Raw genomic sequence first — 14,686 nt, 5'->3', positions numbered from 1 at the left:
AAGGTGTTGCGGAGGCCCAGATCTCTGGTGGGCAGCAGTGCAAAGGACTGTAGAGAACACTTGCCAACTGTATTGAATAAGTAATTTTTCTAGTTTTGTGAAAGTAAAAGTGAAAGCTGCATAATAAAAGCAAAATCATTTGCTTGAATACTATAATTGTGGTCCAGCAGATAGCAAGGACAGCTGGTTTTCGGACCTGAATCTCTTGGTGTAACCCACTTTATATTTTGTGAGGGGAGCAGTGATTGATTTCTCCTTGGTAAGCAATTGAAATTTAATTTGTGGCAGTGTTAGATATTTGAAGCTGTTCTTTTCTGAACTACAGCTGTAGTTTAATGTACAAAATTGTAGAGGTTTTTTAGAAATTAGATGAGGATTCATCCAGAATTATTGTACAATGTGTAATTCTGCTCTGGTGAAAGGAGCTGGTTATGAAAAGACATTCTGAGCCTTTATCCTTCTGATTCTGTATAAGATTTTCTGTGTAGATTTTTTTCACCACATACTGTACAGTGTTCTTCATAAAAGTGGGAGATAATATGAATGAAATACATTCAAAATTACTCATTTTTTGAGTCTGTCACAAAAAGGTTGTCAAAATAATCTTTGCTGTTGCACTGTAGTTCTGTGCTAATGAAGATTTATTTGGAAAACAAACCTAGTCTGTGAAAGAACCTTAACATCTCTGTTTAAGGATACTTAAATTCTTAAAATAATCTTAAAAAACCATCTTATTAGACTTCCTGAAGTCCTAATTGATAATATTAGGGAAATGACCAGTAATGTGTCCGGAGTTGTTGTTTGTGTTTAGCAGTGATGTCAGTTGCTACAGGGAAAAAGGTTTTTCTCAGCACTAAAATTTGTAATGGCTGTCAGTTCATTTCTGCCTGCCCTTACTGGGAAAGCACAGTTGTTCAGCTTTTTTGTTGAGACTGTGGAGTCATCTTGGTCAAAGTCGTATGTTGGTGGGCTTGTTTTGGAACAGCACTCAGGCTTAATGGTTTCTGCCCTGAACTGGTGTTTGGTAGCTGTGAAGAAAATAAGCTACAGTAGTAGAGTACATGGCCAATAGTGTCCAATATAGAAAATGAAGCTTGCCATACTTTTTGGGGGGCATGAAATGCTGGAAGCTTCTAATGTGTTGTCATCTTTAGGTACTTGTATTTTAAGTATCAGCACCCACAGAGGAGATATATACAATACAGTAATTATTTCCTAAACCCTCCAGTTGAAATTCTGTGCAAGTATAATGTGAAAGCCATTTCTGTGGTCTGCATGTTTGCATGTTAGATCTCTTCCAGTTAATGATGGGGGGATGTGTGTGCAGCATGAAGTATCAATTGTGGGTGCAGTGGCACAGTCAGCAGGAAAAAGAGAGTATCACTCTAGCTTCTCACGTGAACAAAAATCAGCAACTCTAAAGTTTCATTAAATATCAAAGCAGTGCTGACCTATGTAATCAATGTTGCTATTGTGCTCTTCTGCAGTTCACAAAATTTTAGCTTCCTAAAATTACAGAAAACATTACTTTTTATAGCATTGATTTGAAACTTTTGTGCTGTAGTCAAATTTTATGGCTTCACTTGCAACTCTACTCTTGTTTGAGGTTCTTACTGGCATTTCTCCTTTCTTTATGTACAACAAAATGTAAATAGACCTGCTTAGAGCACCTTCATTAATGATTACAAAGTAGGAGCAGGGAGTGAAATTTATCTAGAGCGACTTTCTGACTAGATATTGATGATAACGAGCTAAAGGATTATTAAGTTATTTTGCTGTTATGATTTTGCCATCACTAAACACATTGTTACAGAAATTAGTGTTCTCACTTGCATGTCCAGTGTTTTATTATTGCAGGTGATAAGAAATGAAAGTGAGCTGAATTGTAGATTATTTAAGTGCAATGTTTATAATAAACTGCCTTTGGAAGGTATTAATACTTAATTGCTCTGACGTATGTTGTTTAAAATAAAACATTAGCACTCTCCTTCCCTTCAGACTTTTGTTGTGTTTCTAGGTTGCACGTCTTCAAAAAATCCCTGATGGTGACAATGAGACAATGATTCCTGTACTGTCTTCAAAAAAAGCAAGTGAATTGCCAGTTGATGAAGTAGCAAGTATTCTGCAAGTAAGTAATTGTTTCATATCTAAAGAATGTACTGATGTTAGCAAACAATAAATTTGATATTTCTTAAGGACAGATCTTGTAATTGAAAGTTGATGCATTATCATGCAGTTTGATGTTAGCTATTACCTGCTTCTAAAAGCAAGTTGAGTTTTAAATTGTTACCAGAAATGCTCTAATCTCTTAATATTTAAAAAGAAATTGGGCATTTGCAGGGGGAGTGAGATTCAGCTTGAGAATGTTTGGATTTCTCTGCTTTGAAAATTGCAATTTGTTGATAAAAATCCTAGAGTCAATATTGCTATAAAATTCTGTCCTGGGTTTTTCTTTTTTATTACTTCCATTTCTCAAAGGAATCTTTAATGTTCTTTATTTATTTTGGTAACCTCTGTCTTAAGTGGAGAAACAGGACTGAGAAGGCTGCTTATTGACAGATTTATGAACCATTCAGTCTGGGTTAATTTTCATGATAGATGGTCTTTTTTCATTTTCTCTATGCTTGACTGCTTGAGGAGTGTACCATGATAAATGTTTGTCACTGACAACTCAAGATCTTGAAGCTATTGCTGTCATTTGGCTGAGTCACTGAACTCCTGACATAACCCTCAAGAGGCTGAAGGATGCCCACAGTTTGATTTGTTGTAGAGTTTTTTGCAGGGAAGATCAGCAGTCATTTACAGATGTGAAACAACATCTGCTTCCGTAGTTCTTCTGTGAATTTTTGATTGAATCCCTTAAATATGGCCAAACAGAGTTTTAAAATAGTAGTTAGTTAGCTTTGATTGTCATACAAACCTTAGTACCAAGCTTGTCTTTCTGATGTTGCCCAAATTTGTATAATCTAAGGCTGTGTATTTGGGTGTGAGAATTTACACTAGCTTCTCAGTGTAATTGCTGACTGTTTTATTCTTTGCATATTTTAATAGGCTAATCTTCAGAATGGCTTAAAAAACTGTGAAGTTTGTCATAGACGGGCATTCCATGGATGGAATGAATTTGATATTAGTGAAGATGAGCCACTGTGGAAAAAATATATATCCCAGGTGAAGATTTTTTGTCCTTTCTGCTTTTTGGTTTTAATACTTTTCAATAGTTTTGCTCTTTATTTTGTTTTGCTTAGCTTTTGTGTACATGAATTTATTTTGATAAAAGTGGGAGAAATCTAATAGAGTGGGAAACTACAGCTTGTATAATTTGTATCTGATTTACCTATTAAAAAAGCTTTTATTTAGGCATATACCTATAAACATCATAGTGTTTTGATTGTGATTTGTTCTTATATGTATGTTTATAGCTATCCAAAGGGTGCCATTCATAACTAGCCTGGGGGCTAGAAAAGCAGAATAAGTGTCCCTGTAGTCAGACTTGGTCCTTAATTGTACTAAGGTCAGAGAACAGTGCGTATGACCATTGGTAAATATTTAAATGCAATGTGAAATAAGAATAACTTGGTAGGAAATTTCAAATGCAAATCACTGCCTTTGATCTGAGGGTGGAGGTGGGACCAGCCCTGATTCTGGTGTTGAGCAGAACTGGCAAGAGTCAAGTGTGAATTTTTGACTTACCAGCGTGATATATCTCAAATACATATGTGCATATCTGATGTGAAAGTGTCACTACTTTCTCCTGCCCACCCGTCCCACCCCCCAGCTGTACAAGATATTTACACAGATGATTCTTCCAAGGAATTTGTAATGTTAAATATTTTGGTCAGTGTTTGCTGCACCTTGGCTGTGCAGCTGTGCAGCCCTGAAGTTGCACTCTGTGGTTTTGACTCTGTGTTCCTTGGGAGAGATTAAGAAGACATTCAGTGCTCTGATGATGGCAGTGGTGGGAACACATCCCATCCTGGCTGTCCTCTGGCATTTATGCTTTACTTCCAAATGTGTAGGGTCAATTCCTCAGGTACATCAGAACGCTTCTAAGGCATATTGCCCAGGCTTATTTTAGATAGGATTTATTAAGATTCATACTTGCTTGAGTGTGCATATCAGATTTGCTTTTGGAATGTTCTTCAACTCAATTGTAGTAATGTTGGTTTTTTGTAGTGTTTCTCAAAAAAATCACCACGTTGGCAACCAGCTGTCATAGAAGCAAGATCCTTTGTTGTTTTAGCCTTAAAAATCTGTGGAAATGATATGATCTAAAAGGAAAACTTTTATCTTGTAAAGCAAGAAATCATGAATTGAAAGTTAAGAAGTATATTGCTACCATAATAGTGATTAGTTGCTGGAACAACTAATTCTTTTACCTCAAAGTACATTTTGAATGTATTTCAGCTTTTTTTTTAATGTTTAAATACAATTTAAACAGTTATAGGAGATTGTTCTTTTTGCATTTAAAATGTGAATCAAAAATGTAAGAAACATTTTCTTCCTGTTTAATATTGAATACAGTCTATTCAAGGTCTTTGATATTTAAAAGAAAACGCCTCAAGTAAGCATCTGAACTGTAGAGTTCTCTTTTCTTTGTACTGTAGGTTATAAATATTTTAATAATAGCATAATATGTTTCAAAAATAGATCTGGTGTGCTTTGAGGGGTAGGTAAAATGGCCTTTCTGTCAAGAGTGTGGCTGAATTACTTTTCTGTTTCATTTCAGTTTAAAAACCCCCTTATTATGCTTCTCCTGGCATCTGCAGTCATCAGTGTTGTAATGCATCAGTTTGATGATGCTGTCAGTATTACTGTGGTAAGCAACTAAAATTCTGTCTTGGTCGGGAGTACTTGGGAATGTGTGACCACCTGTGTGTTCAGCATCATGGGAATGCCAGTGTGGGCTGGGATCACTGGCTTGCAGTTACTGAGTTGGATTTGTGTGTTAATCATTAAATCCGTTTAGTTCATGACTGGATTTTGGTTTTTTTTTCTTTTCCCTGATTGCTAGCAGCAATACATATCAAAATACATCCATGAATAATTTAATGACTGCTTCTTGCACTTTTTCTGTTGGTTAAAATGCCTGTCTTTAGGCATTTGTTCAGAGAAGCAATTTTTGGCATAGTCTGTTTAATTTAATCTTAAATTATGCTTTAATTTCAAATTGAAGCCAACATAAACCTTCTGTGAATATACTTGAAAGAAGTAATCTTTTAAAACATGGAGAAGTAAAACCTGAACTGTCTAGAAATCACAGAAGAAAGATAGAAGCTGAAATAATAAATTTTTTGTAGAAGGTTGCAGTTAAATAGGGTGCTAAACTAGTGAGCCAAATATAGTACCCGTAACTGTTCGTCACTGCAATTGGCACAGAGAATAACACTGTAATCCCTTTGACCTTTTAGAAGTGATAGGTGGTGACTGAAAATCATGATTTCTGTATGGCTAAAAGCACATTCTAGCTGTTTTTTTTTTTCCTGTGTTGCCTTACCTCTGCACTTTCTCTGTTGACTTTACTTCTGTACATAACTTAGGGTAACTGGAGGTTTGCTCCTAACCCCTCTAATTTTTTATAAAGAATAGTTGCCTATGAAAGATAAATTGTGTGGCCTCTTAAAGATAAAACTTTTTTATCTTTAACTGTGATTTTGAATTTGAGTGTAGTGTTAGTTTGGAATAGTTTGTTATGTTCCTAAGTTGGATATATATAATTTGTTGTATTATGAAATATATTTAATTCTTGTGGCTGAAAGCTGAATTATTTCATGTGTTTCACCTTGGTTAGTGCCCTCAATTCTATTTCTTAACCCTCTTGAGCAAGGCAAGGAGAAAAAATCAAGACAGTTAGTGTAAGAGAGTGGTAATTTCTGCATTCTTTGTTGCAGCCTGGGGAAGAAATCTTTCCATAGCCTTGTCAACATTGGTAGAAGTATCTTAAAATACAGAGAAAAAGTGTGATTGAGTTAAAGTTATCAGCTGTGGGTTTTGTCTAACTTCTGACTAACTTGTACCATTTAGTCTTGTTATTATCAATTATTCCCACTTTATCACCAAGTGAATATTTGTTTTACTTCATTTTCAGATGATAGCAAAATTTTTCTATGACTATGCATTTGTGCTCAGAGCCTTGGCAACAAAACTCATTTGCTACAAAAGATCAATAGCATATATTACTTTTGGTAGCCTTGCTGTTTTGAGCTGCTTCAGCCATCCTTTTAGCTCTGCTGGTACAAATGTAAAACCTCTTGATCTGGACTGGGAACTGATGAAGATTAAAAGAAAAAGAAAATCATTAAATACTTTCCATTTGGCTTCTTAATGCAAGCCATTACACACAGACACAAGCTGAGGGACGGATGTGAGGCTCAGAATGCAGAGCTTTGTCGGTGGTCTGTGGAATAGAATATAGCCTCCAAAAACCCATGCATCAGTGGTGGAAATATTCCATGGGCAGATGAAACGTATGTAGTTATTTCCTCATACTCAGCTGGTGAGGCTAATGTAACTATCACAAGTAAAGTAGATTTATTTAAGAGTTCAAGAGAGTTTTTCCCTTGCAAAATGGTAATACCTTGGTTATTTTTAGTAGTTGCTGTGTGAAAGGCTTAATTAATATTTGTTGAGTTAGAGTTCTGGAAGAAATCAGTGTAACAACTCAACTTAAGTAACAAATTCAGTTAATGTAGCAAAACTCAATTTGAGAGAGTATTGAAAGAGAAGATGAGACTTGCTTTACAACAAACTGATCTTTGTAGTTTCCTGGAACAGATTTATTTCATTTGCTCACTTCCATGTCACATGGTCAGAAGCCCTGTAAATTTTGATGTTGAAGTGTTGCAACCATAGCTGTATATGTTAGAGGAGACTACAAAGGCTGCTCTTGAGGCCTTAGTACTTACCTTGGATTCTTCATAATAAGCAATATTTTTTAGTTTTTTTGTTTAGGGTCTCTGACATCCTGTCTGTTCCAGTTGTGCCAAGTGTCCTGTTTCACTCTGTGGGTGCCTTGGGCAGAGTTTCTGAGGCTCATCTTCCTCAGCTAGGCTGTTTTGTGGCTCCAGACAGGTTCTTCAGCTTGCTGCCTCTTACCTAGTCTTTCTGTTATCTTGGTATTTGAAAAAAAACCACATCTGTGATGCCCTGTAGCAGTTAACACACCTTTGTTCTGGTCACAGAAGACACCAGTCAGTTTTTCTGTTTGTGTCATGGGTCTCTTTCCATTGCTGACTCTTACTCAGTGTTTAGAAACAGGAAGCAGAGGCAGATTTTCAAGTTTGCTATCTAGTTATTAATCTTACTTTCAGTAAAATCAGGTTATTGCATTCTTGGACATCACTGAAGCAGGTGCGAATAGATAACATTGCTTTTATGACAGACCAGAGAGACACCGTGTGATTTTGAGCATGAGAAAATTAGTTTGTTTCCAAATCATCTTGTTAATATGTAGTTACAACCATGACTGAGCAAAATCAAATGTGATTGCTTACTTTCATGGTCATTTGGAATGCTCTTGTCTCATCCACTTCTGTTCTCTTGCAGGCAATAGTCATTGTTGTTACAGTTGCCTTCGTTCAGGTAAGACAGCTGTTGTCCAAATAAGATCATTGCTTTTATGTAAAGTCTTTTATTAGAAAGACTGAAGTGGTTGTCTTGGTGCTTTGTGCTGTGAATGGTTGAGTAATGTGCTTTCATCCAAGTCTTTGCCTTGTCTAAAGTGCACGATTTGTCCTGCTTTAACCATGTTGACATTTATGCACCTGTATCAGTATTATACTCAGCAATAAGAGTACTTGTAAGGAAGCCCTTGCAATAAACAGTGTAGAAGTACTTAAACATGTAACTTCATAGAATCTGAAAATGTAACTCTTGCTTTAATTTTGTGCAGAAGTGGGAAAAAAAGATGGTCTGCGTTTCCCAAGTCATAAAAAAGTTGTTTTCATTTTGTCAATGCACAGCTTCAGTCAGGGTGTGCCTAAACCAGAATTGCTTTGTCTGTTTGTGCTTTATAGTTTTAATTACCTTAATTCTGTAACCTGTTTATCTAGTTAAAGATGAGCTGTGTTACCTTAGTTCTCGGGGTGGGGGCTAAGAGCATGAACACAGTATTCTTGGTGCTTATTTGTTAAACTGTAGCATTCAATAATGTGTCTGATCCCTGACTGTAGAAGCATTTTAGCAAGTGTTACAAAGACTGGAAGATATTGAAGGAAATGCAAAGCACCTCTGCTTTTTTTTTTGATTGTTTTGCATGTAGGTAAATCTGTAAATTTTTCAGTGTTTGGACCATATTTGCTTTTTAACCTATCTAATACAGAACTGTTGAAAGTAATCTCATACCTGTTTGGAATATTACTTAATGCAACTTTATTAATGAAATGAATCTCAGTAGCCGCATTTTATGTTGTGTAAGTTTTCCGTGTTTAAAACTATAATCTCCTTTATTTTTACAAAAATGTCTCTGCAGGAGTACAGATCAGAAAAGTCTCTTGAAGAGCTTAGTAAACTAGTGCCTCCAGAATGCCATTGGTATGTAGTTTTGTCCTTTGAGTTTTTGTCCTAACGTAAATCATAAGAAGTTTAATCTAGAATGAGTGAATGGGAAAGATTTTATTGAACTTAGTTCTTTTGTATCAAGTTCTTGTGCTGACACAGAACACAATTTGCTTTTGCTCATTTTAAAGATTGTTTTATAAGCCTAAAAAACTACACTGCGGGGTTGTGTCTCTGAACCCTTCCCATGATGTTACTGATGTGTAAGCTCTCAGGAGGAAGCAGCAAATTAGAAGTATTTTGCTGAAATGTGTAGCAGTGCAATGTGCAATGTGCAATGTGAATGTTCTCAGCCAGAATGCCAGAGAAGTCACTGTTACTGCTCTTTGTGCCTGCAGCGTGCGAGAAGGTCGGGTGGAACACACACTTGCAAGAGATTTAGTGCCAGGTGATACAGTCTGCCTGTCAGTGGGAGACAGAGTCCCAGCTGATCTACGACTGTTTGAGGTACATTCCTGACTTGGATTTAATATTTAATAACTTTAATTTTTGTGGGACACAGGGGAAGGGAAGATAGCCACTGAATACTGAAGTGCAGTAAGTGGTCTTGTTTGGAGTTCACAGCTATCGTGATAAAAATCTGAAATTATTACTTTCCAAATGTCACATACATTCTTAACCAATGTATGTAGTTTCTTACTGCAGGACAGGAGAAGAAAGAAATTTTCAATTTTATGTATAATGTATTCTTGAAAATGTTGTTTTTTCCCCCTCAATGTTAAATATGTTGTAAAAACATTGTTTTCAGTCTGAATGCTAAGATATTTTGGCATCTGGTTGAAGGTGGTTTTCACTCTTACTTTGCATTACATTTTAAGGTGTAGTTCCAGTTCTCCAGTAGTGGAATATCAGAAAAACTTGTGAAATTGTGCTGGTGTAATCTTTTCTCTCTGATACTTTTTCATCAGTGTGTGTTGTTACATCTTCTAGTTTACTAAATACTTAATTTGTGGTATTAGCATTACTGGAAGTGCTGGAGTTGAAGCAATTGCACTATAGCAGTACTTGAACATTCTCTAAAAATGAAGTGGAATGTGTGTATATATTCGTCTGTCATATTTTGGTGGTTTTAGTTCGATAATGTCATTTTTCTATCAGATTGAGCATCCTCAGTTTGCTCAGTATCTGTGCTATCTGTCCTGTAAAAGTAGTGTCTGGATATAAAAACCTGTATGTCTAGGTTATCCACAGTTGTTACTTAATTAATCAGTGTTCATTTCATAGACAAGTTCAAAATCAACTAGTTTCTTGACAGATTTGTTTGGATTGTGTTTTTAGCCTCTGTGGTGTAGTTGGTGCTTGAGTGGGTTCATTTTTTATGACTGCAAACACTCTGCTTCCCTTGGCAATTGTGAAGTTCCTGCATTGTTATGAAACTGCTGTTGCAGCGGCACCTACTTTCTTGCTCATATCTGATACCACGGTGTGATAGCAGCAAGCTCAGAGCTCTTGCAAAGGAAAGCAGAAATGGAATTAGAAGTTTCTCAGCTGTCTGCAGCCCTTCACTGGATGAGAATTTTTGCCATTGTAAACTGTTCTTGCACATTATTGGAAAATAAGAGCATATCATCTTACTTTCCTCTTGTGTCTACTGGGCATTGCTACAGGGTGGTGGGTTTTAAAAAGAAATTGTATGGAGATCATTTTTCCAGAGGAGGAACTAGATTTGTTCTGCATATTCTGATTGATGCTGTCCCAGAAAACAGTAGAACTGGTAACTAGGCACTATTTGCTTTGGGAAGGCATTTGTATAAGTGAAAACTTTCTTCACTGGCCTGATTTTTTGGGGACAATCTTGATTTTCAAAATGAATTTGCAGATCTTTTCTAGCCTAGGTTTTCTGTATGTTTATGAGTGGTCCATCAAGTTTTGTGATCATCTTCTCTAAAGCCAGTGTATTGAATCAAAAACTAACATACCTATAACAGTGTAGACTTGAAACACAATTCCTTTTGCTGGTGGTGATAAACATTTCAGAACTCATAGCTAAATCTGAATAGTAGCCAAGCGGCATCTTCATCTTCTGTCCTTGACTCTGCTGAGAGCTTTGTAGAAGGGCTTGTTGGTTTGTTGGTCCTTAAAATACTGACTTATCTCCTTATCACATGAATATATTGGTTGTATTTTAATGGTCAAAATTGTGAAACTTACCTTTACACTTTGGAGTACTTACAAAATATTGTCATGCTTTTTATCTTTTTTGTTTTCAAAGGCTGTGGACCTTTCTATTGATGAGTCCAGTCTCACAGGTGAGACAGCTCCTTGCTCCAAATCTACAGCTCCTCAGCCAGCAGCAACCAATGGAGACCTTACTTCTAGGAGCAATATTGCTTTCATGGGGACATTGGTCAGATGTGGAAAAGCAAAGGTAAAATCATTATTGAGAGAGAAGAATATATTTCGTGCTTCAACTATTTGAAGGCAGTTCTTACTTTTTAAGTTTACATCCTGGTGATTAGTGTGATACTTTGCAGAGCTTTTCTCACTGGTGCTTTCTCATACACTAGTTTAATAAGAAAACTATGGCCATGAGAGCTCAAATTCATTGGGAGCACATGATGTGAAACTGTCTAGGTTGTGGTGTTTTGCTTCTAGAGCTACACTAACATGTTTAAAAATGTGTAACAGAAAATATAGTTCTGGCTAGTGTTAGGTGTGACCAATTTGAATTTTGCTACTGGTAGTTAGTAAGTACTTCTGCAGTGCACAGAAGAAGTTCCCTACTTGTGACAAGAACTAATTCTATAAACCAATTTAAAATTTTTATTGGGCTGAGTGGCATTTGCCCATGATTGGAATCAAATCTGTCAATAACAATGACTAACATTAAAACTTCAGATTTGATTTGGTGTTGTCTTTATGTTGTTTTTTGGTTTTTTTAGGGGATAGTTATTGGAACAGGAGAAAACTCTGAATTTGGGGAGGTTTTCAAAATGATGCAAGCAGAAGAGGTAAGAGAAGATATTTAGAAGCAAAGACATAGTTTGAAAGTGTGTATTTTATTCATTAAAACTTTGAATTTATTCCATAGAAACTTAGTTAAACATACATTGCTTTCAGTATTTTCCTTCCCTCTAATGAAGCAAATCTTTGCTTTTGGACATGAAAGCAGTAATTGAATGCAGTGCAACAAAATATCTGCAGCTGACCTAAAGATACTAACTGTGAAAATAATACTCTGCACCTGTCTAAATATTTACATAGCTTTCTCTTTTGGTAAATTGAATTTTCTGTAGATGATTAAAAACATTCCTTCTGAAATATAAAGGGCCTTCCAGGGCTCTAATGCCTCTATTTTGAAAATCAGTTTTATTCTTGCTATCAAGAGGTTTTTTGGCCTTGGAGGAAGTGCTGTGGCTTGTAGTTGGTATGATGTTTTGTTTTTTAAATGAATTTTTTGATAAGACCTTTTATATTCAATTTGTTACAGATATCACAAAGCCCTTTATTATTATTCTAATAAATATTTCATTTCATTGAATTATTTTTGAATCTTGTTGAATTTTGTAAAAGAACAGTCTATTTTCCTAAAGTAAGTGTATGGAAATATAGGGTATAACTGCATCTTATTCACTGGCTATCTTGAATTTTGCATCTGTGAAGTAAAATGTGATGCAGTCCATTTGTTAACTGCTGCATGTTTGCCATTCATCAGGCTCCAAAGACACCTCTGCAGAAGAGCATGGATCTCTTGGGAAAGCAGCTTTCCTTGTACTCCTTTGGTATAATAGGTAAGATAATTTATGTAAAATAATTGCAAAAGATTATCTAATGGAAACTAATGCATAGGCCTGGGAAATTGAAGACTCTTTTGGCTCCCGATTTCATTGGTCACTTTGAGTTCATGTCACTAGTCATAAGAAAATGTGACATAACTCTGATCATAAGGGTGTTTACTTGCTTCTTCCTGCAAACGTAGTTTACTGACTTTTTGTCCCCCAAGTGCTTCCTTTTAAATCGCAATGTGTCTTGGATTCTGATTCAAGGTGTGCATAAGTGAGTACCTCACTTAGAGATATGATTGGGCAACTTGACTGATACTTGGCTGATACTTTCTTCATCTCTGCCGTACTAATGGAATCATGATGGTGAAATAAATAATCATTTTTTATAGGTAGCACAATGCTAAGCTTTGTTCTGGTTATTTGAGGTTTTTTTCTTGTCCCCATGAAGCTACAGTACATGCTGATTTTGCATTTATCCCCTTGACTGTTTTCTTTGCAGGAGTTATTATGCTTGTTGGCTGGTTGCAAGGAAAGCATATCCTTGATATGTTCACAATTGGTGTGAGGTAAGATTTATGTTTTGAAATCATGTAGATCATGCATTACAGCAAGTGTTTGAAAGCTAGTGGTCTGTTTTATAATATGCTTGCATACACTGCTCTTAACTTCATGTAAGTAATTCAAAATGAAAATAGAAAAGCAAGTTCATACATATTTTTAATGATGCAGTGTGTTCCTCTCAGTCTCTTAAACTTTACATTCATATGGTGATTTCTGAGTGTCTTGTGGAACATCTGCAAACAGGCAGTAGAGTTGTACAGTTTGAATTTTTGTTGCTGAGTAAATGAAGTAACTGTAATTTTACACAGCATATGACAAAACTGAGTTATTGTAAGCTTTGTGTCATGTAGTTCAATAACTCATCTTCTGCTATATTATGCAAACTTAATCCCAGTGTGTTTGCTGAGAACAGCACTGAATTTAGATGGTCTAACTCCATACTCCTAGAAAAGCTGTTGGGTTGCTGGTTACATGGCAGTGCATAAGGCAGAAGGTTTCTTCAAGTGACAGGATCAGACTCTGAAGATCTATGCATTTGTGGAGAGGAGGAAAGAAACCCAGGAACTGCATCTTTGAGCATTGCCTAATGAGTTGTGATCTCGTTTATGCTGTCATCAAGTTCTTTGTTTGTTTTTTAAATGTCCTTAAAGGCCATTCCTTCACTTAATTTGCTGCCACATCATGATCTAGCAGTAGCAATTGTGGATCAGTGGTGGCATTTCCCAGTTTGTTTAGTGCTGACTACACTTTTTCTCCACAATCTAGGCTGTTTTGTGTAGCCCTAATGAGTGTTTTGTGTAGGCAAAACAGATGTACAATTGATTTCTCCCCTACATTTCTTTGTATTTTTCCATAAATAATGAGTAGAAATGATCTAATTTATTTCATTTGTTGCTGTCTTCAGTGGGTTTCTTATAATGAATGCTATACAACTAGAATCACATGGAAACTCCTTCCTTTCTGTTTTAATCTCAGTGACCAGTCAGCTACAGAAACAATGTTCTGAACTGTAAATTCATCACTACTGTGTATCCCTGTACGACATTTGAAAACAGATCTGTGTATTTACTTTTGTTGCAGTTTGGCTGTAGCTGCAATCCCTGAAGGACTCCCAATTGTGGTAACGGTGACACTGGCCCTTGGTGTGATGAGAATGGTGAAGAAACGGGCTATTGTAAAAAAGCTGCCTATTGTTGAAACGTTAGGTATGACTAGACTAACTTAAAGATGGTGTTTTTGATGTAAATGTTAGGAAATATTGATGACTAATGAGGAAAACAAAGCTACCTTTACTTGTAAGGTATTCTTATACAAAGGTGTTCTTATTTTGCTAGCAGTGTGGTGGCATCTTTAAAACATTCCTGAATTGAATGTGTGTTACACAGGAGCAATTCAAGGAGATATTTTTGTTTCTAACTACTTCTTTTGAACTGAAATACAGAATCTGCCAGTTAATAACATGCCACGCTAGCAATACACTAAACTGATTGTTTGCTGTAAGATGTTCTTGTTAAACAAGACGTGTAAAATGTTTGTTAAATTAAAACTTTTTGGTGTAAATTTAGGAGTGATATTGACAGTTGAAAACAAATCCATATTTGTAATAATAATGCACCTTCAGGATGTTATATTAGAATGTAAAATCATTTAAAAACTTTAAAGCTCAAAGAAGTTCTGTGTGCAGGTTGAGTCATAAAACATGTGAAGCACAGAAAATGGAAAAGAAATAGAAATACTAAGTTAAATAATTCTGTTGCATCCGAATTCCTTTTTGCAATTTGAAGACTGAGAATGTTTTTTCCAGTGCCTCTAGCAGAGTTTCATTAGTGTGGCAAGGTTTTGTGTTG

General features: G+C 35.9%; 1 protein-coding gene across 10 annotated transcripts in view; it reads left to right on the top strand.

Annotated features, from left to right (window-relative positions):
• Positions 1-14,686, top strand: part of ATP2C1 (ATPase secretory pathway Ca2+ transporting 1) — a 61,292-nt gene that overhangs the window by 29,006 nt on the left and 17,600 nt on the right. For 9 of the 10 annotated variants that reach the window (XM_063407931.1, XM_063407921.1, XM_063407981.1 and 6 more), the window contains 11 exons: positions 2,018-2,128; positions 3,052-3,168; positions 4,727-4,816; positions 7,543-7,578; positions 8,468-8,529; positions 8,892-9,000; positions 10,766-10,921; positions 11,436-11,504; positions 12,209-12,284; positions 12,778-12,844; positions 13,920-14,044. In XM_063407931.1, the coding sequence (XP_063264001.1) occupies positions 2,018-2,128; positions 3,052-3,168; positions 4,727-4,816; positions 7,543-7,578; positions 8,468-8,529; positions 8,892-9,000; positions 10,766-10,921; positions 11,436-11,504; positions 12,209-12,284; positions 12,778-12,844; positions 13,920-14,044 (1,018 nt within the window). The remainder of the gene's footprint in view (positions 1-2,017; positions 2,129-3,051; positions 3,169-4,726; positions 4,817-7,542; positions 7,579-8,467; positions 8,530-8,891; positions 9,001-10,765; positions 10,922-11,435; positions 11,505-12,208; positions 12,285-12,777; positions 12,845-13,919; positions 14,045-14,686) is intronic. The other variant, XM_063407940.1, reaches the window with a different exon arrangement.

Source organism: Prinia subflava, chromosome 1 (assembly GCF_021018805.1).
Source record: "Prinia subflava isolate CZ2003 ecotype Zambia chromosome 1, Cam_Psub_1.2, whole genome shotgun sequence".
Classification (NCBI taxonomy): domain Eukaryota; kingdom Metazoa; phylum Chordata; class Aves; order Passeriformes; family Cisticolidae; genus Prinia; species Prinia subflava.
This window is presented reverse-complemented; position numbering and strand designations above follow the sequence as displayed.